Source organism: Lepisma saccharinum, chromosome 29 (assembly GCF_977018435.1).
Source record: "Lepisma saccharinum chromosome 29, izLepSacc3.1, whole genome shotgun sequence".
Lineage (NCBI taxonomy): Eukaryota > Metazoa > Arthropoda > Insecta > Zygentoma > Lepismatidae > Lepisma > Lepisma saccharinum.
In genome coordinates this window covers 48,289,313-48,317,025 of record NC_139257.1, presented here as the reverse complement: position 1 = coordinate 48,317,025, position 27,713 = coordinate 48,289,313, and the positions used below count along the sequence as shown (strand labels likewise).

The 27,713-nt window shown below is 39.1% G+C and overlaps 1 protein-coding gene across 1 annotated transcript; it reads left to right on the top strand.

Moving 5' to 3' along the window:
* The first annotated feature begins 1,200 nt into the window (after window positions 1-1,200).
* On the top strand, window positions 1,201-24,929 carry LOC145981201 (uncharacterized). The gene is made up of 7 exons (XM_083114325.1): window positions 1,201-1,279; window positions 6,892-7,024; window positions 10,574-10,702; window positions 15,481-15,588; window positions 17,357-17,609; window positions 21,611-21,756; window positions 22,999-24,929. The coding sequence occupies exons 2-7, from the start codon at window positions 6,904-6,906 to the stop codon at window positions 24,558-24,560; spliced, it is 2,319 nt and encodes a 772-aa protein (XP_082970451.1). The 5' UTR covers window positions 1,201-1,279; window positions 6,892-6,903; the 3' UTR covers window positions 24,561-24,929.
* The last annotated feature ends 2,784 nt before the right edge of the window (window positions 24,930-27,713 follow it).

Below are 27,713 nucleotides of genomic sequence, written 5' to 3'. Positions count from 1 at the left end.
CCTGGGCGTTTTCTGTGAGTGTTCCTCCATCAGTTTCATTTTCTCATGTTCATCGTTGCGATTAGCCAAAAGTGGCAGAAAGGTGACGCAAGGTAACCTAAAATAAATCAGTCGCTTCCAAACCTTCCACATTGTATGTTTATTTATCGATGTGTTCTTGTCAAAGATATCCAGCAACGAAATCTAAGTTAATGCAGTGTAATCAATAATTGCAATAATTGGCGGCGATTAGATGAGGGCGTGGGGGGCAGTTCCCATCCCCCACGTTTTGCTCCCGAACTATGATAAACCTTATCTACCAAGATAAAGTACGTATATTGTCCTTGCCCTTCCAGTCTTGGCACCTTGCCCCCCCCCTCCACGTTTTTGAACCCAATCGCCGCCACTGATTGCAATCCTGGCATGTCAAATATTTGCTGAAAACGCGATAAATGAATAACGAGTATTGTTTCCTTATTTTAGAAAAATGGACTGTAGCATATATCTAGCCTAAATATGACATAGTTGCTTTGAAATCAGCTATAATTAAACAATTTGAATTTAAAAATTTCATTTTAAAATCAGAATAGGTCTGAAGCCAGGACAGGGAGAAACAGACACGAGAACAAGACGACTATTGGTAACTCGAGACGAGACTGTCAAATTTGATCTCGTCTCGGTTCCACACCTATTTAGCTTTCGTTATTTGGCCAAAGAACCGAGTGAAGGATCCTGTTGATATCCTACTTGCGTGGTTTATGCATTCTGTGAGAAAAGAACGTATTGATTCTGACGAGAGCGGATGTTCCACACATGGACTTTCCAACTCCCGATTCGCACCTGCCACCAGGTGTCGCCAGTGTTCCGTGAAGAACAATTTGAGGACGCAAAATGGGGAATTGGCATGAGAGCCGGGCTGTATAACATATTTTATTTTTAAATGTTCACTTCTTACAAACAGGGCACGACATTGCTAATATACGAACTCATATGCTCAATTTTAGCAAAAAACTTGATTGATTTTAAGTAATCTGTTGAGACTAGAATCCATCCATCTGCCGTGACAGTCACCAGCTCCCTCCGAAGGGAATTTATCGATCTTCAAACCCCTACACGCGCGTGCCGAAATGAGTCTTTGAAACTCGTTACCTGAACAAAACAGAAGAAGGCTTCGTCTGATGTTGGGGGAAGTTAGTAACTGGCCGATAGCCATGCGTTACACGTGCGTTCAACTGCCTGTGTTAGTTTAGTCAAATTTCGCTGTTGGAGATTTCAAGTGTCGTCATCCGTTCGTCAGGAGGTGAGAGTTAGGTCTGTGGTGTGGTGTGTCGAAGCTTGTCAAGTATGTAAAAAGGGTCGTTCCTGTATGTTAGCCTCTTTTCTGGGTTACACACGTAACGAGGTTGTTGCCATAGGCGCCGACTCCATGGGGCTTGGGGGGCTCGAGTCTCCTCAATGTTAACGATGTGGGCGCAGAGCCCCCGAAATAATTTTGCTTCTCTTGTAAAGTTTACTCTGAATTGTGTGACATGAACTTAACTTTAAATACACATTTGAAATGTTCTAGACCATCAACTTTGGGGGGCTCAGACCGCTAAACCATCAACTTTGGGGGGGGGGGCATGACCAGAGACAGCAAAACACATGACTTATTACTATATACTAAGTATGTAATTATGAGTATTGTTAAAATTTTTACTAAAAGAGTTTCAGAAGACTATGTGCATGAACTAGGGTAGTGAAAGGGACGTTCGGGCTACAAATGGCTCTCACATGACATTCAGAACGAAATCATTGATATATTAGGGAGATCTGTTTTCGCTCCGTGGTAGCAGATATTAAAAGTCCGGAATATTTTGCTATTATGGTTGACGAAACGTGTGACATATCCATCCGTGGACAATTAATATTCTGATTCGAACTGTGAATAAAAATTTTGATATTTTTTTGAGGAATTCATGGACTTTTATGAAATTCTGAACACTGAGGCCAAAACTTAAAATAGTGAGAGAGTGCATCATTCATTCATTTATTTCAGTGACAGAGGGCCCCCCCCCCCAATAATTTTGACAAGTCGGCGCCCCTGGTTGTTGCTGTCATTTGAGGAACTTCGATATCTTTTTAAGTGTCAATACAAGTCAATTCAGAGTGCAAGGATCGATCTTCTGGAAGGGCACTTTCTCCTGTACAGTTTAACCAAGGTGAGAATTCTCCCGGCAAATTCTCGAACTAAAGTGCATATTCATTTGTTTTCTCCTCTCGATTCCCCCCTTTCTCGTGCCTGTGAGCCCTGCGACTACAGTGCCATCTATACACACACCTAGCATAAACCTCTGCGTGTCTTGTGTTCTGTGTCCTGATTATTTGTGAGTGTCGCTTCATCAATTTCATCGAATCATCACTCATCCTCACCATCCTAATTAGCCAGAAATAGCAGAAAAGTAACGTAAAATAGGATCAATCAAGAATTCAATTAAAACTATGTCGTTACAGAAACAAATGTGTAAATTTGAGGTACAGTTACAGGCACATCTGGGTTGTAACAGTCTCATTGACTTACGATGGTATTGTTACAACCGAAAAGTGTCCACCGTACACTATATACAAAAAAAAAACCGACTCACATTTTTTTTAAAACAAAAAATGAATGCTTGTAGTCATAGTTCCATGGTTAACATTCGTATAGATGTTATTGATTCCCGGTAAAGACGAGACGAACGAGACTAGCCAGTCTCGTCTTCTCTCGTATTGAGGGAGCCATTATCATTCTCGATCTTACAATCGGTGATGGCGGCAGATAAAAATGAGTGTGGGGGCAGTGAGTGGGAATATTTTCTGTGGGTGCTTTCGCCTTCAATATATTCCTAAATACCAAACATATAATGATTAATCGTGCTAAAAGAGCATGTATTTATCTACTTTTTATTGCTCATTGGGGGCTTCTGCTTCTTGCCCCTGGCGTCGCCACTCTTGGTTCGGTATTTAAACTCCAGTCTCGATCTCGAGTAGAGTCGCTATAATTCCACTTTTGGATAATCGCGGCGATGAGGATGAGTGATGATATGATAAAGTTGATGAAGTGACACTAACAAAGAACACTCATGCTCAGACCAGGATTCGAACTTGAAAGGAAATAATCGTGTCCAGGGAATTTTCCTTGTTTAAAACAGTGGGGTGTCAAAGGGGGGGTTGGGGGTGGAAGGTCATAACCCCATCCCTTTTATTCGGCATTCCAAAAAGAAAAAATAGGTGAAATTATTTAAAATATGGCAAATTAGAACTAACATATAATGCATACAGCCACGTACGGTCTTAATATTCTCCCCGTCGAAAATCCTTGCCACGCCAGTGAATATCAACACTTTCTTTATTTATGTTTGGGTTATTTTACGCCTCTTTTATCTCTCTTTGGTTAACCACAACGATGAAGGTGAACACTGAAAACGTATATGGTGAGACACATAGGCGTAGCTACGGGGTGTGCCTAGGCACACCCTAATGGGCTGCTTTATCAAAGAGAATTAAAGACAGATATTTCAATAAGAGAGAAAATAAGCGGCAGTTTGTAAGAAGTTGAAAATATCATTACTTGGTACAAACGTGTGCATTATCGCTGATGAAACGAGTGTCTGTAGTTTTTCGATTATTTGATGTCATTGGAGAAAGAAGATATTTACTGCATTCTACTCTGTACTACAGCGCCTTTCTTCTATACCTGTCACAAACTGCACGTGTGAGAGAGAGCTTTCTCCAAGCTTAAACAAGTTAAAACTAAATTAAAAGCAACTCAGAAGCAGGATAAATTGGAAGCCCTGCTTTTGCTATTTGTGGAACAGGAAAAAGCTTAGTCTATTGATGAAAATGAAGTTATTGATAAGTTTAAGAACATTGTACCTTTTGACAGACGTCTCTTGTTATAGATGACGTGTATTTTGATGTATTTGTTTGTAACATTTATGAACATTTTGTGTGTGTGTAATTTCTATGCAATTTGATTTTTTTCTACTACATATATTCAGAAATTTTCAACACTGTCATTTAGTGAATTTATTCCTTTACAAACAACAGTGCAGTTAAAGAGCCAAGTGATTGTGTTGCAAAATATGCTATTAAAAAGGTACAAGACCTCATTTTTTTCTTTGTGCACACCCATGTTAAGCTGACCCTTCTGGTAAGGAATGCATCACGTGGGAACGAAAATATAGATCGGCTTGTCGCTTTAGCAGATTCTTAATTTATGAGGAATCAGGACTCTTTCTGTTGTCACTCTCTATCTCACTTTCTTCACTTTGTTCCCTTCTTTCACTCCATTTGCTTTATTCTTTTCCATTGTATCTCTTTCTCTGTCTTTCACGTTTTCTCCTTTCTCTTGTTCCGTTTCTTATCCTTTCCCTCTGTTGTTCTTTATCTCTATCCCTCTTTTTTGTTTTTCTCTCTCTGTATCTTTTTGCTTTGTTTTTATTTATCTTTTCTCGCTCTATTTCTTTTCTTTATACCTCTGTCCTTTTCTGTCTTCCACTCGTTTCTGTCTCCAGTTCTTTATTAGTTGTTCTCTCTCTCTCTCTCACTCTCTCTCTCTCTCTCTCACACACACTCTATCTCATTCTTTCACTCTCTCCCCCTCTCTCTCCCCCTCTCTTTCTCTCTCTCTCTCCCTCACTCTCTCCCTCTCCCTCTCTCTTTCCCCTATATTTCTTTCTCCCCCTCTCTCTGTCTCCCTCTCACTCTCTCTCTCTCTCTCACTCTCACTCTCCCTCTCTCCCTCTCTCCTCCCTCTCACTATATCTTCCTTTCCGTCCTTATTTTACTTATATTCCTTGGGTCAAAGCATAGTCTACGTTGAGCGTGTTCTTGTGCCAAGGCGAAAGAAGCGAATTTAAGTATGTATCTTATTTTAAATAATTTCACCTTTTTTTCTTTTCGGAATGCCGATCCGTTGGGAACAAATTTAAGTAGTTCTCATCCTACTTTAAAATTGTTGATCATTCAAGGCAGTGCCGTCGCCACCGGGTGGGCTATAGCCCACCTTAAAATAGTCTCAGCCCACCCGTCTGCCCACCGAAATAGAAAGAATCCACGATATATATTATTTAGATAAGTCAAAGTAACAAGCTAGTAAATAATCTATCTATACAGGGTGTCGCAAAACTCTTTCAACAACGCTTGGGTGCTGGTAGATATCATAAAAACAAGTAACTCTTCCCTATAAAGTTTACCTGGAAAGCGCTTAGTTTCTGCGCTATAAGCGCTTAAAATCTATCCTGTACGTATGCAACCCAACACAGCAAACGCTTCCTCTGACATAACTACCAGGGACGCATGGCAGGGTTACCACTAGCGTTCCTCATTAAGGGAGACGACTTGAAAACAACAACTTGAGAGTTTTGCCTGAGCAAAATCCAAAACTTTGATGATACTTGACATGTTGTAAGAAGCATTGACAGTATTTATAAACTGACCGAGACAAATAACGGACAGACTGAAATTCAAGATTACTAATTCTAAAATATCTCCATAATTGATTGATTGATTTGGTTTATTTTAATTCACTTTTCTGCCACCTTTGGCTAATCGCGAAGATGAGGATGATATGATGAAATAACAAATGACACCAATGTCTAGACCAGGATTTAAACCCGAGACACCTGGCGCCGTAGCGAGCTGTGGTAACCACATCACCACGGAGTGTTTTGTGCATCATGCAATATCAACAATTGCAAGGGACATGTGACATAGGTGAAATCCACGAACGTGCCCAGGATTTTCGAAAAGGAGGTGTTATGTACACTTTTTCTGGTAGTCAACCCTAATTTCGCCATTTTTCCTACCTTTGATTTGATGTTCTTTTTTAAAGAGTACTGAGCCTAAGGGGGGGGGTTATATCCCCACCAACCCCCCCTTAGGCACGCCACTGTTTAAATACCTCCACTCTTTTCACACATCCAATTACATTAGAAACAGCGCCCCCTTCCCTCAGTGCTTGGATCTTTCATCTCCTTGAAAATGCTTTATCTTTTTAAAGGAGTATAATATTGTTTAATAACGGAAATAAAATCCCTCTACACCGGATTTCTAAGTGAAATCATACGAAGGGGGACCCTTTTCCTCCGCCCCCTTCGTGTAACACATATGCATCCGGGTACCAGAACTTCGTTGCCCTCCAAGAATGCGGTTTCAGTGTTTACTACTTGGAAGACAACTTTATATTTCAGACCCTTTTCCTAAACCTCAAACCGAGGGTTCAAACCTGGAACCTCTGTCCTCGTTTAGCTTTATACTGATCACTAGGGAGCGGATATTGATGACATAAAAAATATAGTTATATGACCTATAGAATATTAAAAAATGGGGGAAATGACGTAAAAAATGCAAAAAATGACGATCAAATTTGTTAGTTTCAGGTTAAAAATTGAAATCAAAAGGAAATTAAACAAAATGCAATCTTGCTTTTAAAAATAAGACACCAAATGATACCATATGCACATTCAGTTAGAATATGCAACGAGGATTTACTATGGAAACAACCGAATAATTTTAAGACAATTTAATGAAAAAGCTCGTAAATTGCAATCCTGCGAGATATATATATGTCCATGTTCACCTTGGTGAAAAGACTCAAGAATAATACCAAAACGAAAGTAGTGACGAAAGATGACGAAACAATACACCGAATATTTGGAAAAATGCCTAAAATCAGGGAAAATGACCTAAAACCTGAAAATTGGCAAAGAATGCAAAAACAAAGATGTCAGAGATGTCTGAAAAAAGATGACATTTCAACAAATTCCGCTCCCTACTGATCTCTCCGCCACAGAGCGTGTGTGTGTGTTTGTTTCCGTGGGGATGAATTGATAGAAATACTGCTGCCTGGATTTCACACTACCGGAATGATTTTATAATTGTTTATTCCAGGTGACTCCTAGAATGCTGTGGAGGGGTGTTGTCCTGACGCTTTCCCTGGTCACCGTGAGTGGACGGGAAGACCAGGCGGGCTGTGACTCATCGGGACCCGCCATGCTCATGGACGGCGACGTCACAATCACAGGTGATTCTTGCCTTTTCAGTCCTCTACTAACTACAATTGGAAACTTCTGATTATTATCCATTGCATTTTGGTATCGTACAGTCGTGGACGCTTCTGGATTGTAACATTCCCATTAACTTCCAATGGAATCCTTACAACCCAGAATTGGCCGTGACTGTACGTCGCTCTTCCATATCTCCATCGCGACCTGTGGCGGCGCTATGTGGTGTGGGTCAACCATGTATGCCTGTCGAAGACTTGGATGGGCCACTGTTTAAAAGAGATGTATTTCCATATTCCTATAATTATTATTATGTGATCCAAACAAGGATTTACTAACCATGGCACGTTCTCTCAGTCCAGAGAACAAGATTTAAACCAAACAATAAAAATGATCACATGAAGACTCGTAGCATTCACGTGATGCCTCTCAGGGTAGAACCTGAACTCAGCAACTTTGGCTAGAAACTGCAAACGCGGTGTGAGCCATAAAATAAAGAAGAAGAAGAAGCCTCTCAGGGTATTGGGTAATAATATCTCTGTTCGTTCGTTGGTCAAAATGAATCAAAGTCAAGTTTTCACTAAGAGAAAAGAAGTATATATCACTTCTTAGCAAAATAAATACTTGTGTGCATAAATCCATTTCAGTCAAAGAAATAACAGCTTCTTACAATTCAGATTGACCACTATTTTTAAAACCCAAAGCCCGAACTAAAAATAAAGACAAAACACCATCGTAATTCTCATGGCAACAGCTCATACAAGATATGTACATAAAGGTCAGTCACTATCCTGAATCAGTGATAGGTTTAAATATTAAATACTACAAGAATTACAAAATTAATAACAGAGATTAACATTTGTACAACGGGGAAGGTAATTAGGAAAGAACAATAACCATTTGTACAAGAGGAAAGGACGTGTCAACCAATAATAGGAAGTTTACATGTTGGAATAAGTGAATGTAAATTTCATATGTTGTATTGAAAAAACTAGTCAATGGTGCAAGATTCCTTATAGAGGGGGGGGATGGCCTGTCACAGCGACTTTTTCATTGAGTGACACGTGGTCAGCTAATCGAGTCCCATCGCCGCTGTTTTCTTACTTTCGAGACTGCTGTTGCATTGAAAACGTGTTAAATTTTAAGAACGATTACATATCTTTATATGATATAGTAATATTAAAAATATAAACTAATTTACATTACAGTGCGTTGATGGGAAATATGGAGAAATAAGGTGTCTAATTTCATTTTGTTCCTAATTCCACAGCAATAAAGACAAGGGAATATTATTCACACACATAAGTCTTAGGAGTATGAAGTTTGTAAAATAAACATCACAACACTTCCACGTGAGACCTTGTGGTGACAGGAAGTATTATATTAATTACTCTGTATTATACTACAGACCTTCAGCTTCCAGGAATTAATACGCCAGCTACGAAACGAGAAATACTGATTCGAATTATGTAAGGTTTTCAATTATATTCATATTGTACAGGGTGTTTCAAAAGTTCGATCCTATAGCACAACTCCGTTGTTAGGTCATATAGCAAAACAAATGTAAAGGGAGGAAAGTGCTTGAATTTATTAAATTAAGCACACACAGGAGATTTACTACGTAGATTTTTCAGCGAGAAATCTACGCAAAGTGCTTGAAGTTTCAATAGTGAACTGTTGAAGCTGTACACTCAATGATAGCCAATATTATCACGTAATTACCGTGTGGATTATAGGCAAAGTAGAATAGTGAAAACCATGAACATGTGACCCACCCCCAAACCACTACAATAGGGTAGACATGATTACTAATGTCATTTACAACAATACATCATCATGGTTTTTGTATTAGGAACATTTAAAAATACATTAATCATTTTTACAATGCCGTAATAATTCCACTCAAACTACACCATAAGGCATTGTAAATTAACAATGGAAGAGAGAAATAAATAATGCCAAATGTACATTTTGAACTTTTTGTCTCAAAGGCATTTGATTTTACTATACCTCGCGACAGGTTAAGTTTGCAGCAGGTTTTATGTATTAAACCGCGCGAGAATGGCGCTCAGCATCTCCCGTGCGAGTCTTGCCTCGGCCGCCGAGCTGTTCATATCACAGACATTGAGAAAATCGGCAGTATTGCAGCGGAACTATATTCTGCGTGCACGTTTGGCTCTACATGGGTGAAAAGTTGCTGTAAACTTAACTTGTCGCGGGGCTTAAGTGAATTATGTTACATTTGACAGGCAAACTAGTTTTGTTGATGTGAATCTCGCGCAATTGAAACAAAATTGATAATAGCTTTTCTTATGGATTCCTTACGACGTCAGGGTCAGTGAGTTGTTGTTTTAAAGGATTGTAAAGTATGAAAACGGCATTTGTTTTGAAGAGGGAGGCTGTCCGGAAGGGGGTAAAGGAGTGCCACGGCCCCCCTGGAAAATGAATGTCCGCCTAAAAGTATATAATTCACACAAAATTTCATTTCAGACACAGTAATTTATGTTAATTATTATATGTGCGTTGAGAGAACATGATTATTTCAGACTAGAACAGTGTTTTTTGGGCATGACTATTATGGGGGAAAATATGACCCCTTTGCCCTCCCCTGGAAAAAATTACCTTTCTTGCCCCTTCCTGGAAAAAATCCTGTGGACGTCTATAAAGGGGGGGGGGGCAGAATTAAGTGGAGGGTGCGCTAATTATAATTTCTATTATCATAAAAAGACCAAGGGTTATGCATCTGGCCATTAAACTGTTTCATTTTGTAACATTTTTATGTTTGTTAATCTGTTATCATTGCAGAAATGTGACATCAAAGTAGCATGTTTGTGCTAAAATGTATGTTTATGGGGGGAACAAGCTGTAGTAAATAAATCACCATGTGCAGGGCCGGATTATGGTGGGTGCTATTGATGCTGCAGCATTAGGCCCAGATGAAAACAGACGAGAATTTTCCGAAAGATGAACAGTTTTCTTTTGTTATATTAACCTGAAAATAAATCTTGGAATGAAATTTGGAGCCCCAATGTCGGACGCCTAGACACAGCGTTACTTATTTAACAGTTACTATTATTCTTTGCGCAGTGGCGTAACTATAACGTCGTCGTGTTTATTGTTCACCGAAGATTTCAGACATCAGGCCCAATTTCGTCTTAATCCGGCCCTGACTGTGTCTCTTACAACTACATGTAGGGAGAATATCTAATGCATGAAGGCTTATTGTAATTTTTGTTTTCTGTACTACTCACACTTCATCTCTACGAACGACATTGTGAGTAACTGTATATGAACCCAATCTTAAAGTTTGTTTTGACTTTAGTCCATTCATGCTTATTGCTCAGATGTCCCCTCAAAAAAACACTATTTCAGTCTGAAATTATCATGTTTCTTCAACGAATTTATAATAATTAAAATAAATTACTGTGATTGCAATGAAATTATGTGTGAAATATATAATTTTTAGGTACACATTCATTTTCCAGGGGGAACCGTGCCCCCCCCCCTGCCCCACCTCCGGACGCCCATGTTGTCAGTCTTATTCAACCCTTTCTCGTTTTTCTCCGCAGCACTGCTGGACATGCACGCTGACGCGAACTGTGCCGCAGTCGTTTCGGAAGGGATCCGCCAGGTGGCAGCATCAGTGTGGACAGTGCGCCGCTTGAATGCTGTGGATTACGTGCAAGGGATGAACATTGGTGAGTGTTTCAAGTTCTGATTTTTTTAGTTTTGCCCAAGTTGTTTGATTGATTTGGTTTGTTTTACTTCGCTTTTCTGCCACTTTTAGGTTATCGCGAAGATGAGGTTGAGTGATGGAGGAAAAATCCCCGAAAATTTCAATAAGTCGGGAGAACATTCGGACAATAGCTGAGAAATTTGGCAAGCATGTCCACTTTCTTTCATTCCCTTTAATTTAACACAGAACGTACCTTTTTCTGGACTTTTTCGTAATAATAAACACTGATTCAGTCTTATCATTAAAAGTCAAAATAAGGAACGAATTTAAATATCGTTCGTTTTGATAAGTGCTAACTAGAAATCAAATTCATTTTTATTGTAACAACAACGGACACGTGCTGAACGACAGATCTGGTGTAATGTAAGCTTCTTATTTTGTAAGCAATTTCAATTTATTGCAGCTACAGCAAAACCTCGTTAAGCCGGACTTTGCTTAATCCGGACAGGCAAAAATCTCCCCCCCCTAAAAAGAAAGCAGAGTGCAAGGTTTTAAATGTGACTAGAAGTCAAGAAGAGAACTTCCCAAAGAAAAGGTGGTCAACCACTGATGAAATTCTGTTTCCCGCAGACTTTGTACTGTACTGTATAGTGTATTTAGGTATATGCCCTTTAAATACACAATAATAAACGTGTTTTGTTGCTATAAACGGAGTTTTAATGCACTTTCTACTGTTCTTTTAGGTAATTTCAATTAATCCGGACTTTTGTTAAACCGGTCAACTTATCCCCCCCTTCATTAGTCCGGATTAACAAGGGTTTACTGTATTTTAGCGGTTAGTCAGTCAAGGAATTGCTGTGGAATGGTGGTGACGTGCTTGTGCAGTCGAAATTTACACTTAATTTAATTTTATTGCATATTAGAGGTTAGGGTCAGTTTTAAAATATTAATATTATTTCATTAAAATTATAATTTGATGCCTATGACATTCCCCCTGTGAGTTTGATATCCTCCCAGAGGAAGGTGGCTGCATTCAACACTGTGGAGCACCGTCGGAAGTCAAATGTTGTGTGGTAGAGGGAGATTATTTCCATAACATCTTTGGCTGTTATGCATTTGAAGCTTCGAGACGAGTCACAACTCGCGTAGCAGCCAATCAACGAAGCGAGCCACTGACGTCATCTCAACCCAGAACCTATCGCTAAGCCCCCTGCCCAGGCTCTACACGCCCACTAGGCTCGCTAGACAGACTCGCGTAGTCCGCTGGAGATGTTCCGAAAGTAATTCGACTCTATTTCGTTGTCTATCTCTCTTTTTCTTCGTTTCTCTGCCTTTCTGATCTTTCTCTCTTCCTTTCATTCTTCCTATGCTTCTCTTTTTCCCTTCCCCCTCTCCTCCCTTATGTCTATTTCTCTACCACTTTTAATCTTCCTCTCTCTTTCTGTGCGTTTCTCTGTGTCATCAGGCTCGTATCTAGAATTGATCTCCAGGGAGGGTTCATGGGTTATCAGGGAGCTTTGTAAACCAAGTCCATTTTCCAAAAATTCAACAGCATTAAATTAAGGTAAATGATGTGTATGAGGAGGCGTCATTAACTTATATAAATGTTATAAATATCACACAAGTACTAATTTTTTCCCACATCTTTTAAAACATCTCTTGAAGTGTTAATTGACTGATACTGAAATCCTCCTTTACACACTCCACACTACTTTACAGTGTAAATCACCAACCCTGAGACCTTCTGTAAACAAACCGTCTCACCGATTCGATGTATCACTCCGCGTCAGCTGATTCATGACAGCCGCCGGAGAACACGGAGACCTTCCCGCACGCATAGAACTCGCCATGTTGAAAGTGGCACTACTTCCTTGCTGTTAACATGATTATTTTTAGAAAATAACCAATGTTATAAAATATCATTATGTACACAAATCTCTAAACTCATTGAAAGTTACAATGCATATTACTACAAAATGTTCACACTTATCTTGCCTTGCCATGTCACCAAGTTATTTTACGAAGTGCCGAACAAAAATCGTTATTAGGATGCTTGTCAAAGTTTCCAACCGCAATAAATTTACGAACCTTCTTTGTCTTGTTTTGATCATCATCATCAATATATTTATTGGACTTACATCATTGCATATGGCTGTTTATGCCCATTATATATTTTATTTACATAAGATACAATTTACATAAAATCTACAAACAAATTTCAAATACACTCGTATCTATATCAAACTTAAGAAATATACATTACCATGTTATATCATTTTGTCTAAAAAAATTGCAAGTAAAATATATTCAATTCGCATGCAAGATTGAAGCCAAATTTATGGGAAATGATTACTGGTGCAAAGAGTTAACCATAAAGGTGAAGCAATAAGTACAAAAGAAAGAGCATTGGGTTTAAAGTGGGACGTCATTTGCGGCAGCGTATCCCATACTACAAATTGGCAGTTCTTTTACCTTACGTAATGAATCCTGTAACAACGCTGGATTTTCGTGTGGATTATTTTACTTCTATGTGTTTGCAATGCCTTCTGCATGCACGTGGTTTTGTTTACAGAAGGTCTCAGGGTTGGTGATTTGAACTTTAGATGATACAGATGTTTATATCGCACAAAAATGCATAATATTCAATCACAGTGCCTACAGTACATTCCACCCTCGGCCGAAGCAATAAAACTATCCTTCGTTTCCAAAACTTGGGAGCTGTTGGACTTTGATGCAGATGAGAAGGAAATTTGCATGATGACATCAAAGTCACAGATTTCTGTCTAAACAGGAGGTCGCAACAAGGACAGTGAAGGTACAGATAAAGAAGCTCCCATGTGAAAGAACTTACAAAGTCTAGACAATCTTCTAAATAGTTGCTGTAATAGCTGCTGTTCATGATTAGTGAATTTATCCTTAAAGTTGTGAGCTGTCGACATTTTCACTCTTCACTGCAAACAAATTATACAAAATAGTTTTACCTAATGTCACGGGGGGAGTCCTGCGGGCTCTTTCTTGCTTCCTGAATTTCTCCATCGCTTTCCATTTTTTATATCTGTATCTCATTAATTCTTCTTTTCTCATGCCACTTATCTCCCCCTCTCTACTCTAAATAGTTCTGAAAGTCTCACCAGCGTTTCACAATCAATATTAGAGAATATTAGAAACTAGCGGTTAAAAAATGTGAAGATATGATATCTACCGAACTTGTCTATAATCAAGATCTACAGCTGGGGGAAGATTGGTTATCTTCCCTGTTGCACTTGGGGGATAGATAGCCAATCAACAGCCTTCTGCGAATGGTGATAGAGAGTCACCGAAACTGATAAGGACAAATTAAATAGACTTGCCGGTTACACGGAATAATTATGTATTTGTGTAATAAGTGTTGCAACCGCGTTTTGATATGAACATGGGGGTCGCCAGAAATTTTTGCGGGGGGACGGTGTCGGGCAAATGATAAAAGTTCAATAGTAGAAGAACAATAAGTATTATTGCCACTGTTATAAATGATATTATACAATAATAAATATAAACTAACAAAAATATATTTTATTCGAGATAATAATAATAATTATTATTATATATAAATTGGGAAACTCGATCCACCAAACGAGTTAATACCAGCAAAACTACTTTCAATTATTTATTTTGCATTTTATGCAGCTAGTATCTGAAATGCATTTTGATATTAACTTTTGCACGTTTCGTTCAAGATCAGGGTTTGAATGTTAGAGGGATTTTTATATATAAAGTGTGTTGTGTGACATCTCACCTATAACTGCAATTATTAGAATTTTGAAAACTGTGGAACCAATTGTTCTTTGTAGGAAATGGTAGAATATAACCTTGTTCTTGTATTTTTCACTCAATGTTTTGGATCCAATGCATTTGTACTTTGATTATTCTGTTCGAATACTAACTAAATTAACTTTATTTCCGTTCTTAACAATAAGAGTAACAAGCATTTCGCTTTCTTGTATCTTTAAATGAACGATGTCAATTTCAAAATTTCCAGGGGGGTCCACCGAACCGTTCGAACCCCCCTCCCGACGCCCATGGATGAATTGAGCGGTTCGGGAGTAAAACATTATAAATCACAAAAGCATGTTTCAGATAAAAACGCACGTGAAACTTCGGCCATTACATTGTGCCCCACAGTGGCGTATACTGAGTCCAATATATGGGCTATCTCACTATGTCACGTGGTCCTAGGCTATGATTAGAAATAAGTTTACCAACTACTAAGAAATCAGGTTGCCAACCCATAGGAAATCAGGTTGCCAACTCATAAGAAATCAGGTTGCTAACTCATAAGAATTCAGGTTGCCAACTCATAAGAAATCAGGTTGCCAACTCATAGGAAATCAGGTTGCCAACTCATAGGAAATCAGGTTGCCAACTCCAGAATAACCATCATCATTTCACTGACATGAATAATCTTATTTAAAATTTCTGATCGATCTTCCTCCTGTATTTTATTCTCTAGACTTCAGGCTTCGGATATGGCCTAGCTAGCCTAGAATATACGCTCCTGGTGGCTCATGTGTTACCCAGATGTCCCGTGTGTTTCTGACCGCCACCAGCTACTAAAGGAAATGTTACGTTAGACTGTGCAGGAACCGAATACAATGTTAAATCAATTTTGAACGAAGTGTGGGTTATCAAGTTTTACTCCCGAGCCGCTCAATTTAAATATAGAGATTCAGACTTTTTAAAAAATCCGAGGGAAGTGTTCTGAACTGTTGCTCCCAACGAGGAACGTTCCTGCGTCACTGATCGGGTTGCTTTCGTTTCCAGGCCTGGCTGTGTACGACGCTTGCAGCTCCAATTACACGTCGCTGAGAACGGCGACCAGAGTCATTGTTCAGCAGAACCTTTTGGGCTGCAGTGATGGCGACCAGATAGGTGAGTATCGATGAAACCATTTCAGGGGTTGCATTTATAACAGCAGTAGCCGCGAAAAGAAAACTTCGTTCTTTGGTAGGACCATGTAGTCGTCATGATTTACAAAAACATAAATAAGGTAATGAAGCCGTATAAAGATTAACATATTAAATAATAATAATTATAAAAATGTATTCTATGATGTACACTTGGGATATTTTCTTAGTAAACTGGCCTAAATGCAGTAAATACATTTTTCTTCCGCACATTATCACCTATTAAATGACGGTCGTAATATTGAATTATTATAACTGAACAAATATATGTTCAAATTGACAAGTTAATACAAGTTTGGACTTGCTCCAACAAAAAAATAAAGAAACAATATCGTGCCATCTTTTCCTGTCTGTTCAATGGAAGATCATGTGAATAGAATGTCAGCTATGACGAGTTGAATTCTGGTAGGATCCAAATCTGGTATTTAACAGTTCTTTAAAATGTTGCATTTATGATAGTAAAAAAACGTTAAAAAATGTCTTGGGCTGGAGCATACTTCAGGAGCTCTCGGTGCAAATTAGGCCCCTATGCATTGACGTCCGGAAGGGGGAAAATGAATGTGCACCAAAAAAAGTATATATTTCACACATAATTTAATTTCACACACAGTAATTTATGTTAATTATAAGAAGGATGTTGAAGGAACATGATAATTTCAGACTGAAGCACAGTTTTTTGAGGGGGCATCACTATTATGGGGTGGAAAATGTGCCTCCTTTCCCCCCCTAGAAAAAAATACCTTGCTTGCACCTCCCTGGAAAAGATCCTGCGGACGTCCACGCCCCTATGTAGAGAAAGAAATACGGGGGTGTAGTGTAACTACACACTCGCAGACTTCACTACACTGCACTTAAGTGACACCATTTCTTCAAAATTTTAAATTACGTTGATATTGGTATGTCCTCGAACCGGGATTTTTTCCACCTGTTCGTGCTGCTCTGGCGCCCACTCAGCGTAGTAAAAAGTGTGTATCTGGAGGAGACTCTGAGGGGTAAAAGCGACCAGAGCAGTGTTGCCACAATATGAGGGCACAATTTCCCTTTCCAAATGGCAAAATTTCCCTTTTTGGACAATTTTTTCCCTTCACCTAAGCAAGTTATATAATAATAATAATAATTAGTAGTAGTAGTATTAGCAGCATTATTAGTGGTGGTGGTGGAAGCAGCAGTAGTACGTAGTTAAGTATCCCGTTGAATTCGTTATTCTATTGAATAATTATTTTTTTAAAAAAGTCACATTTCAGTTTCATCACTTCCTGACCAGATGTCCCAGGTTTGAATCCTGGTCAGGAATCTATTTAATCGTTAATCCTCATCGTTACTATTTATCCAAAGATGCATAAAAGCAACGTACAATAAACTTAAAGGAGCAGAAACAAGTTGGAATAGTAAAATAAATAACGTAAAAATGTGGATATGAAATTCGAAATTAACATAAACTGTAATAATTTAGTCAGATGACCTTAAAATATCCCTGCAATTGTGGTATTTTCCATCGAAATTTCCTTTTGGCTAAAATTTCGGTCCGAATTTCCCTGCAAAACGGAAATTTCCCTTCATGTGGCAACACTGGGCCAGAGGCGTGGTGATTACATCACCCCAACTTCGGCCGTGATCAAGGAAGTGTGGGGCCCTAAATCCACACCCTCTATACGCCTTCATGGCGTGGTGCAAAGCACAGGGGAACACATTACTTTTTTACTTTACTGTAATAAAAAATGTTCTCTTTCCAGGGCTTGTCACAACTCGTCGAATAGCAGGTCGCATCGCTGCTTTGACGAAGGTGCTGGATGTTCCAGTGCTGGAGATTCCAGAAGCCCCGCTGGCTGACTTGTTGAATGCGACGCTTCTTGTCCTCCAGGAGCTCAACTGGACGTCGGTGTCTGTGGTGACATCTAGTGGCAAGATGGAAGCTTTCCGTGTAGCAGCACCGACGTACGGCATCTGCGTGTCTGAGGCCTTTCATTTCTCGGATGTAGAGAGCTCGTAAGTATTTAATAGAAATACCGGGACAGAATGTAGCTACTTGGCCCGTCCTTGTGGATGAAGGTTGCTAATATATTGTGACGTGACTCGGGTATAACAGGGATCGGAGCTTGGAATAAAAGAGGAGGCTTTTGATTGACTTGCTTGGCTTTTGAGGATACGAGAGGTTATATCGTTGATTGGAAGATGTCACCACCATCGTGTTCCCTGGACAGCAGTGTTTGGAAGTAACTAGTTACAAGAAGTTACTTTTGAAACCAAGTAGCTGTAACTTTAACAGAGTTACTTTTTCCAACAGAAGTAACGTTTCAACAATTACTTTTACAGTTACTTCATGAGACTTAAGTTGCTATATAAGTGTCGTAAAATATTCGTGATTTAGGACTTAAAGTGAACAGGAACCATCCATAAACTACTAGTCTCTGCTGCGTTACAAATGTCCATCCTTTGTTACATTTATTCCTGCAAACAATGGAAGAGGAAAAGAGAAAGTTGTTGAACTAAATTTGTCTCCTGTCAGTGGCCAGTCGGTAGGCACTGGGTTCCAGGCATTTCAGAGTGACAGGTTTATCGCATGCTTCATCTTCCGTTTGGTAGTCCTCAATTCTAAAGCGATATGCATACCTCGGAAGAGGGTTGGATATCCCAGAAGCAGGAAGATGAGATTGGGAGGAGGATTCTTTCCTATTGCTGTCAGTTTGCCATTGTCAGTTGTGTGCTGTGAAGTGTCTAGTTTCTGTAGTTCGTTCATCTGTGGGCTCCTAATTGTCCACCTTGTGGAATCCGATAGTTTTCTATCTTTTTTATTATAATTAGTAATCCATTTGTGTCATTTGTTTGCAAGAAAGTAACTGAGTTACTTTTTAAATTGAGTAACTGTAACTGTAATAGTTACTTTTTAAAATGACTAACTGTAACTGTAATAGTTACTTTTTAAAATGAGTAACTGTAACTGTAATAGTTACTTTTTAAAATGAGTAACTGGAACTGTAATAGTTACTTTTTAAAATGAGTAACTGTAACTGTAATAGTTACTTTTTAAATTGAGTAACTGTAACTGTAATAGTTACTTTTTAAAATGACTAACTGTAACTGTAATAGTTACTTTTTAAAATGACTAACTGTAACTGTAATAGTTACTTTTTAAAATGAGTAACTGGAACTGTAATAGTTACTTTTTAAAATGAGTAACTGTAACTGTAATAGTTACTTTTTGAAATGAGAAACTGTAATGCAATAGTTATTTTTTAAAATGAGTAACTGTAACTGTAACTGTTACTTTTTAAAATGAGTAACTGTAAATGTAATAGGTTTTTTTTTTAAATCTGTAACTGTAATTGTTACTTTTAAAATGAGTAACTGTAACTGTAATAGTTACTTTTTGAAATGAGAAACTAACTGTAATAGTTACTTTTTAAAATGAGTAACTGTAACTATAATAGTTATTTTTTTAAAATGAGTAACTGTAACTGTAATTGTTACTTTTTAAAATGAGTAACTGTAACTGTAGTAGTTACTTTTTGAAATGAGAAACTGTAACTGCAATAGTTATTTTTTAAAATGAGTAACTGTAACTATAATAGTTACTTTTTAAAATGAGTAACTGTAACTGTAATAGTTACTTTTAAAATGAGTAACTGTAACTGTAATAGTTACTTTTTTAAAATGAGTAACTTTAAGTGTAATTGTTACTTTTAAAATGAGTAACTGTAACTGTAATAGTTACTTTTTAAAATGAGTAACTTTAACTGTAATTGTTACTTTTAAAATGAGTAACTGTAACTGTAATAGTTACTTTTTGAAATGAGAAACTGTAACTGCAATAGTTATTTTTTAAAATGAGTAACTGTAACTGTAATAGTTACTTTTTAAAATGAGTAACTGTAACTATAATAGTTACTTTTTAAAATGAGTAACTGTAACTGTAACGCTGTTACTTTTTAAAATGAGTAACTGTAACTGTAATAGTTACTTTTTAAAATGAGTAACTGTAACTGTAACGCTGTTACTTTTTAAAATGAGTAACTGTAACTGTAATAGTTACTTTTGAAAATGAGTAACAGTAACGCTGTTACTTTTTTAAGCAAGTAGCTTTCCGAATACTGCTGGACAGTCAACCTGGCGGTCGGTTGTCGATGGACGGCGGCGGCTGCGGCTGTCTGCTTGGGTCGTCGCGGTCAGCCCGGCAGAGGCAGTGAGCGACTGGAAGAGGCAGGCAGCAACCCGGCGAAGCACCGATCGGCGTGCAGGAGAGAGAAAGTGAGACAGATAAGCGATGGTAGTGATGGAAGTTCGTCGACGATCGTGGACGGAAGTAGAGCAGGCTGGTCCCAAGTGGCTGTGATTCTCGGATGTTCCGAAGGGCTCTTCTTCACCTTTGCGGGCTTCTGTTGTCTCTGCCGAACTACACCTAGGTCAGTCCAGGTGGGAACCTCCTGCTCGGAGTGTCACCTCGGGTAGTGATCTCTCAGTTCTCTCCATGGCCGTGTTTAGAGGGGGATTTCTATGGTTCAACCCCCCCCCCCCCGAAACTTCTCACATGTTGGATTAATGGAAGTTCAGAAATCAAAACATTTTCAAAAATTTATTCGAAGTTTCACAGAAATACAACAAGGAGACAATCTTGAAACGATCCATTTAGAATTTTCATAAATTTGGAATTCTGAAACTTGAGCGAAACAGTATTTCATCTCGGAATTGCAGTCCCCCCGCGCGACCCCTTCAATTTCACTTCTGCTGTCCAGTATTTTTCCTGGGTCAGAGTGAAAATTCCCTTACGACTGTCCCAAAATTCCCTTTCCAACTTTTAAATTCCCTGTCCGATAAAGTTTAAAATCCCCCTTGATAGGAGTTCAAACCTCGGATCTCCAGTTTCGTAGCGCGTCACGTTCGAGATTGCAGTTACAATACATACACGGGCAAGGTTTTTAAAAAGAATAACTGGTTACATAGTTTTCAAAATTCCAAAAATTAAGTTCTAAGGTCAAACAACAAAAACTTTATGACTAAAATTTCCATCTACCCTTTAAAGCTTTTTCTTGGCCTATTTAAAATATAATAACAAAGTATATTAATTGGGCATTTCAGTACACACTGTATGATACGTAAAAAAAATGTACTGGATATTCCCTCATCAGCTGGACTGAGTAAGCCTCCTCAAGAATATAAAAACAGCAATAATAATAAAAATAATAACTATTATTATTATTATGGATTAAATTGGTTTATAATTATATTTTAATTATTATTATTATTATTATTATATAATTATTGTTATTATTTATATTATTCAAATTTCTGACGACGCCCATGAGAACAATTGAATGAACCCCCCCGAAATCTTTCCCACGATTGCAACCCAGCGTTGCGGCGTTATTCAGCTGAAATAGCGGAATTCGTTGCTATTTCTCTTCCTGGTTTGGGCGCCGCAACCGAATTGCGCACACTTTAGATCCAGGATTGCGCACAAATCTCACTGACCTGTTTTGCGCACAGATTTGGATCGAACGTTGTCACTTTGATAGCTTTAAAGTCTGTGCGCAAAACTGTTTTTGTCTTTAGACAAGAAGAGAGAGAGAGAAATTAGAAATAAAATAGTAAATCATACCAATTTACTCAAACTCAAAAGTTTAGGTTAGGTTAGGTTAGTTTAATGACTGCAAAAACTCGTGTAAGTCCACACACAAACAAACACAACAGAAGTGAGAACGGCTTGAGAACATTTTACATGTGACAACATCGCCTCATTTTTTTCTGCGCAATCCTGTACATTGTGACAGCTACCACTAATAAAACCGGAAAAGTGTGCGCAATCCGGCTGTCCCGAAGGGTGAGCGACTCTCGATGTTAGAGGCTCGGATCTTTCTTGGGGGTATGATCCTTCATCAATATATATATATTCAAATAAGCAGTTTAAACAACTGTTCAGCAAATCCCATAGATTAGACGGATATAGGACTTAGAGTCCGGAAAACAAATTATAGTTTTTTTCGTTCTTTCAGGACTTTCACGAGGCAAACGGCCATTGTTGTCATTGGAAGCCACGACGAGATCGAGTCAGGACTTGTCCACATGAAAGAGTCCGATGTGAACGATGGGGGCATGCTCCTGGCGTGCACCGACGCTGCTTCCGAAACCTTGATCACAGGTAAGAAATCATATTTCAACGCATTCGTCTTAGAATTCCTGAAGAAGAAGAGGAAGAAGGCAATTAATCTACCTCCCTACTCTGTGCCTTTTCTTGTCTTCTGTTTTCACACCATTTCTATCTATATCTCTTCCCTCTCTCTTTCTCGCACTTAAATTCAAATATGATTTTTTAAAATTTAATAATGATTAGATACTTTTATTAGCTCTTCACTTTAATCTTACAAAAACATGTAAATTACACTCAAACAACTTTCTACCTATTTTTATAGGAATCTTTGTGATATTAGTTTAAATCTGAAATCAATAAGCAGTGTACATATTTGAAAATAATTACTATACACTTCCACTCCTATCCTTATTGTTGTAAAAGTGGGGTATTGAAGTGTGTATATGATAATCAAAATCGTTTGAACCAGTTTCCAAATTCAAGTACCTAGGAGTAATACTAACAAATGAAAATCATGTTAAAGAGGAAATAAAAAGCAGGGTTAATTCATGTTACTTTTCTCTTCATAAACTTTTGTCGTCTCTTTAATATCTAATAAACTAAAAGATAAAATATACAGAACAGTAATTTTGCCTGTAATATTATATGGATGCGAAACTTGGTCCCTTACATTGAAAGAGGGACATAAGTTGAGAGTATTTGAAAATAAGACCCTTAGGGCCTAAAAGGGATGAGGAAACAGGTGAGTGGAGAAGGTTACATAATTTAGAACTACATAATTTGTATTCATGTCCAGATATTATTAGAATGATTAAATCAAGAAGACTTAGGTGGGCAGGCCATGCGGCACGAATGGGAGAGGAAGCAAGAGTTTACAGGATTCTTGTTGGGAAACCTGATGGTAAGAGACCTGTAGGAAGATCAAGACGAAGATGGAGGGAAAATGTTGAGATGAACTTAAATGAAATTGGTAGGGATGGAAAAGATTGGATTGATCTTGCTCAGGATAGGGGCAGATGGAAGGCCTGTGTTGCTGCAGCCATGAACCTTCAGGTTTAAAAAGGCTAGAGAGTTAGTTATTTTGAGTTATGTGAAAGGTAGTCCGAAGATATCAAGCTGATAAAACGTTTCAATACTCTCTGCCAGTTGTCCTGTTACCATATTGAGCTGTGTATAAATGTTAAACAGGAAGAAATACTAATTCTCATGCTGTTGCAATTTTTATTTGCGGAATTTTTCGCGAAAGAAAAAGCAATTGACAAACATTTTTAAAAAAATCATGTTTATTTACAGATCTCGGCGAAATGATCCCTACTTCAGTTCTCCTCTTGGGAAGAAAGGCTTCAGTCCCTAATCTTGAAGCATTACCCACGAGCCATCCCAAAGAAAAGTTGCAACCTGGAGACTTCAAAAGCTTGAAGAACGTTCCTGACTTCATACACACTGCCCCGGAAGTTGTGAGCAGTATACTGTACATTGCTCAGCATTTGAAGTCAACAGCGCCACTCAATTGCAGCGGAAACTCCCTGAACCCATGCAGAAACATTACATTGCCGCCATCTTCTTCAGTTAGAGTGCTAAGCGCTGATGAAATGTCCTTAGAACTTGGAATTCTTGCGACCAAAAGCAAGAACTCGTTCGTGATGTTCTATGCAAAGCGACAGGCGAACAGTAGCGTTTACCTAAAGGAAGTGGCAACGTTATCCATTGATAGCAGCGAACCTTTTGAAGGATCAGTTTTGTGGAAAGCAGATCATCTTCAGAAGAGCATATCGTCTTCTTGTGCGGATTGCAAGTGTGTGAGAGAAGAGGTTCCCATTTCCGAACCGTTCACAGGAGTTCAGTGGCGCCACCATAGTTGGATCGCAGCTTGCGTGTCCATCTCAGCATTAGGTGTCTTGTGCAGCGTGATCATCATAGTCTTCGTCGTTGTGCGAATGTGCAAGGGCGACCTTTTGGAAGGCAATCCGGGGTTCTCCTTCGTTTTGCTGGTCTCTATCATTTTCATGTACTCGTCGGTCCTTCCGTTCGGGTTGGAGGGCAAGGCGATGTGCTGCACGCTCAGGTACCTGGGAACGACAATGAGTTACGCCGTCGTGTTCTCGGTCATTGTTGCCAGGAGCTTATTGTTGGCGTTTTGCGACAATGGAGGATTCATGAGCCACGTGAACGGATACCTGCAAACTGCCTTGTACATTTTCATCGTCGGGGTGCAAGTTGCTCTCAGTACGCAGTTCTGGGTCATGAACTCCGGAGTCTTGTGGAACATGGAAGGCTCGAGAATTGTCTGCACGATAGACAATACGCTGATGATCTTCTCGCTCCTGTACGATATGTTCCTTCTCGTCGTGCTGCTCTGCGTGAGTCCGTTCGTAATGCGCTCCAAACGGAACTACAGGGAAGGAGGCTTCTTCTTCGTCGCTGCCGTCCTGAGTTTCATTCTGTGGATCTGCTGGACCACGTGCTACATGCTGCTGCCCGCGGAGTGGCAAGACGCAAGCATCGTTGCCGGTTTGACGGGCACAGCCACCGTGGCTCTGGTGACCATCTTCATACCTCGCACGTACCTCATGACGTCGGGAATGGTGAGGGACGAGCTCACGAGCGTTCTTCCGCCGATCAACAACATCCCGTCGGTGACAGTCAGGGATGTGAAGTACAGAGGCTCCACTAACGCCCTCTACGACTCCATCAGCCACCTCCAGAGGACCCAGGGGCCTACGGGTGTCTACAACCCTAACTTCTACTCCGAGCAGCCCCCTGCTTGCAAATACATGTCATCAGACAGCACCCCTGAAAACACTTACGCTCGTTACGACAGTCCCCCCTCGCCTAGCAAGGTTACGCACTTGTGAGAGAGACTCCGTGCCTTACTCGTCCGTCCACCTAATCGTGTGATATACTAGTCAGCATTTAGCCAATGCCTTGAACCGTCCGTAGGTATGATATAAATGTTACTGCCAGTTCCAGAAAATGTGTGTAACCATTTAAAGTGTAATATGTGTATAGTTCTGCCCTTTAGTGTGACAAGTGATGCTATTGAACACCCATGAAAACCTTAAAACGGCGCTGTGGACTCAACATGACAACTCTCATTCAACAATAATAAAATTTACGCAAAATCTGGAGGTATGGAGCATATCATATACTTGTCTAACGTTAACCAACAAAAACAGAAATTATAACACCATTAAGCCTTGTTTCCATGATATGAAAAACTCAATATGCTGACCAAGGCAGTAATTTATTTTATTATAAAACATAAACTAAACGTAACGTTTCAACCTTCTTGCAAGGTCTTCTTCAGACTCTGCACCAAGTACAAATGTAACAAGGTACAAAAACAGGACGATATATATACACAAAAATTACTCCCCTCCAGACTATTAGAAAGTTGTTCTGGAACATTCTAGCACAGTTGAAAGTACAGTTGACAAGGGAAAGCCACCTGCTAGAATGTTCCAGAACAACTTTCTAATAGTCTGGAGGGGAGTAATGTTTGCGTATATATATCGTCCTGTTTTTGTTGATTGATTTAGTTTATTTTACTTCGCGTTTTGTGCCTCTGGGCTAATTTGCGAAGATGGGGATGAGTGATGAAATGATGAAATTGATGAATGGACATTCACAAACAACCAAGCCCGACCGGGATTCGAACCCGGGACCCTTGGCGTCGCAGCGCGTCCTGTTCTTGTATCTTGTCACATTTGTACTTGGTGCAGAGTCTGAAGAATACCTTGTTATAAGATTGAAACGTTACGTTTAGTTTATGTTTTATAATAAAATAAATTACTGCCTTGGCCAGCATATTGAGATTTTCAAAACAGAAATATTTAATCTCTAAATAATATCTAGGAATGTGGATAATATCCAGTGAGTATGACAGGAATTTCTCAGGGCCGAATTAAGGTGGGTGCTATTGATGCTGCAGCATTAGGCCCATTCCTGAAATAGGCCCAGATGAAAACAGACGAGAATTTTCTGAAAGCTGAACAGTTTTCTTTTTTTGCCATATTAACCTGAAAATAAATCTTATAATGAAATGTGGAGCCCCAATTTCGGATGCCTAGACACAGCGTTACTTATTATACAGTTACTACTATGCTTTGCGCTGCGACGTAACTATAACGTCATTGTGTTTATTGTTCACCGAAGATTTCAAGCATCAGGCTAAATTTCGTCTTAATCAGGCCCTGTAAAGGACTCAGTCAGTTCTATATTTTGTCATCCCTTTCAGCAGTTTGTGTTTTTTTAGTTAGTTCGATGGGGATATTATGGCTTTTACTAACCCTAGTCACTTGAGCGCGCCACCGACCAGGGATCTTTCTACAAGTAGGGCCTCATCATTCCTGAAATTGTATTTTAGTTTCATTCCGATATCAATCGTGTCCAGTAACAGACATTTGGTACCACATAGACAGAATTCATAGTTGATACCTCACGTGTTGCTTGCACACGACTATACGATACAAAAATGTTGATGTGATTATTGGGTGAGGGGTATGTTTGTCGAGCTTTAGGGATACATGTATGGTTCAACAGGGGTGACAACGAAATACTTGTTCGGAGATGTTTTATGAAAATGTTGGCCGCTACTAACAACCTATTCTACTTGGAGCAATTCCTACTTCAGTCTAAGGAGTGATCAAATCGCATGGCCCTACATACATACTTCTTTTACATCACCCGTGCGGTTTAATGTTATTTATCCTTCGTAACGATCCACTACATTCCGGAAGGAAGACGAAACTACCTGGAAAGGACGATTCCAAACGCGAGAGGGGAAGCAGGGAGAAACACTCGCCAAACTACACTGTGGTATTTCGCTTGCGTGGGTTCGCTTATTGTGTTTATTACCGCTTTCTGTGTTGTGTTTGATGGCTCTTACAATTCGCAATAAACCGTTTCGAAGTGGAATGAGGAAAATTGGGACGTTTTGGTCCCTGTTGCACATTGTACAAAACACCCTCGTTTTGCTAGAAAATGTCACAAGTCATTCAGTTACTACATTTATACTTATAATACTATATACAACAATATTATTATTATTAAATACTATCCTGATTAATGTTGTGTACATTTGTGCTAATTATAATATTTACTAAGAAGATCAATTTAATTGAATGATCTAAAACAAAGCTACTGGTTTACAAACAAGTTTATCTACTAATGTGACGATATGAATACTTTCCTGATATGTTCTGTTTGCTGATATAGTATATGACTGGCTTACCTAACCCTTACATAATTCGTAAACATCTCTGTATGTATTTTGGCGGCGACGTTACTACGTTGAAACTTCATTGCTGTTTCTACAGCAGACGATTTTCAAGGAACCCGCTTCCTGTCCAAAGCTCCGTCACCCCTATTTAGCCACTGAACGCGTCCGGTTGGCGCATGCGCACTTCCGTCCATGGTCTCGGCTAAGGCAGCCAGACAGTAAGTGTCTTTCATGACATTAACACAGTACTTGGTGAAATATATTTTTCTATTTGGTACCAAATGTCTGTGTGAAAAGCGATGTGCATTAATGAAATACGAGACTCGAAATGCTTATCTTTCCACCACTGAACAAGTTGGGAGTCTCACTTATCACACAAGACTTAAACAACCTTTTGCTGAAGCCCCACCCTTCGTCTTCTGACATATTGGAAAAATGCTTTCGCTCGTAGGTTAGGTTTTCTAGATTAACATCCCTTAGCATAAAGAACGTTTTTAGTCAAAGCTCGAAAAATTAGTGTATTTATGATAAAGAGAACTAAACCTAATCAGCGTAACCTAGGAACTAAAGCATTCCGCATTTAAAGTCAGAAGACGAAGGGTAGGTCGATCAGTTGTACACTCACTTCACTTAGTACTCCGGTAGTTTGTTTCTTCATACAGCATGTTTGCAGAAGATCCAATTAAACCTGCAAGTTCAAGCGTATCAATATACGCTGTATAAAACACACCTTATTACTAACTTCGTTGTTCCTGTACCCATCGAACTTGATAACATCGACCTACAA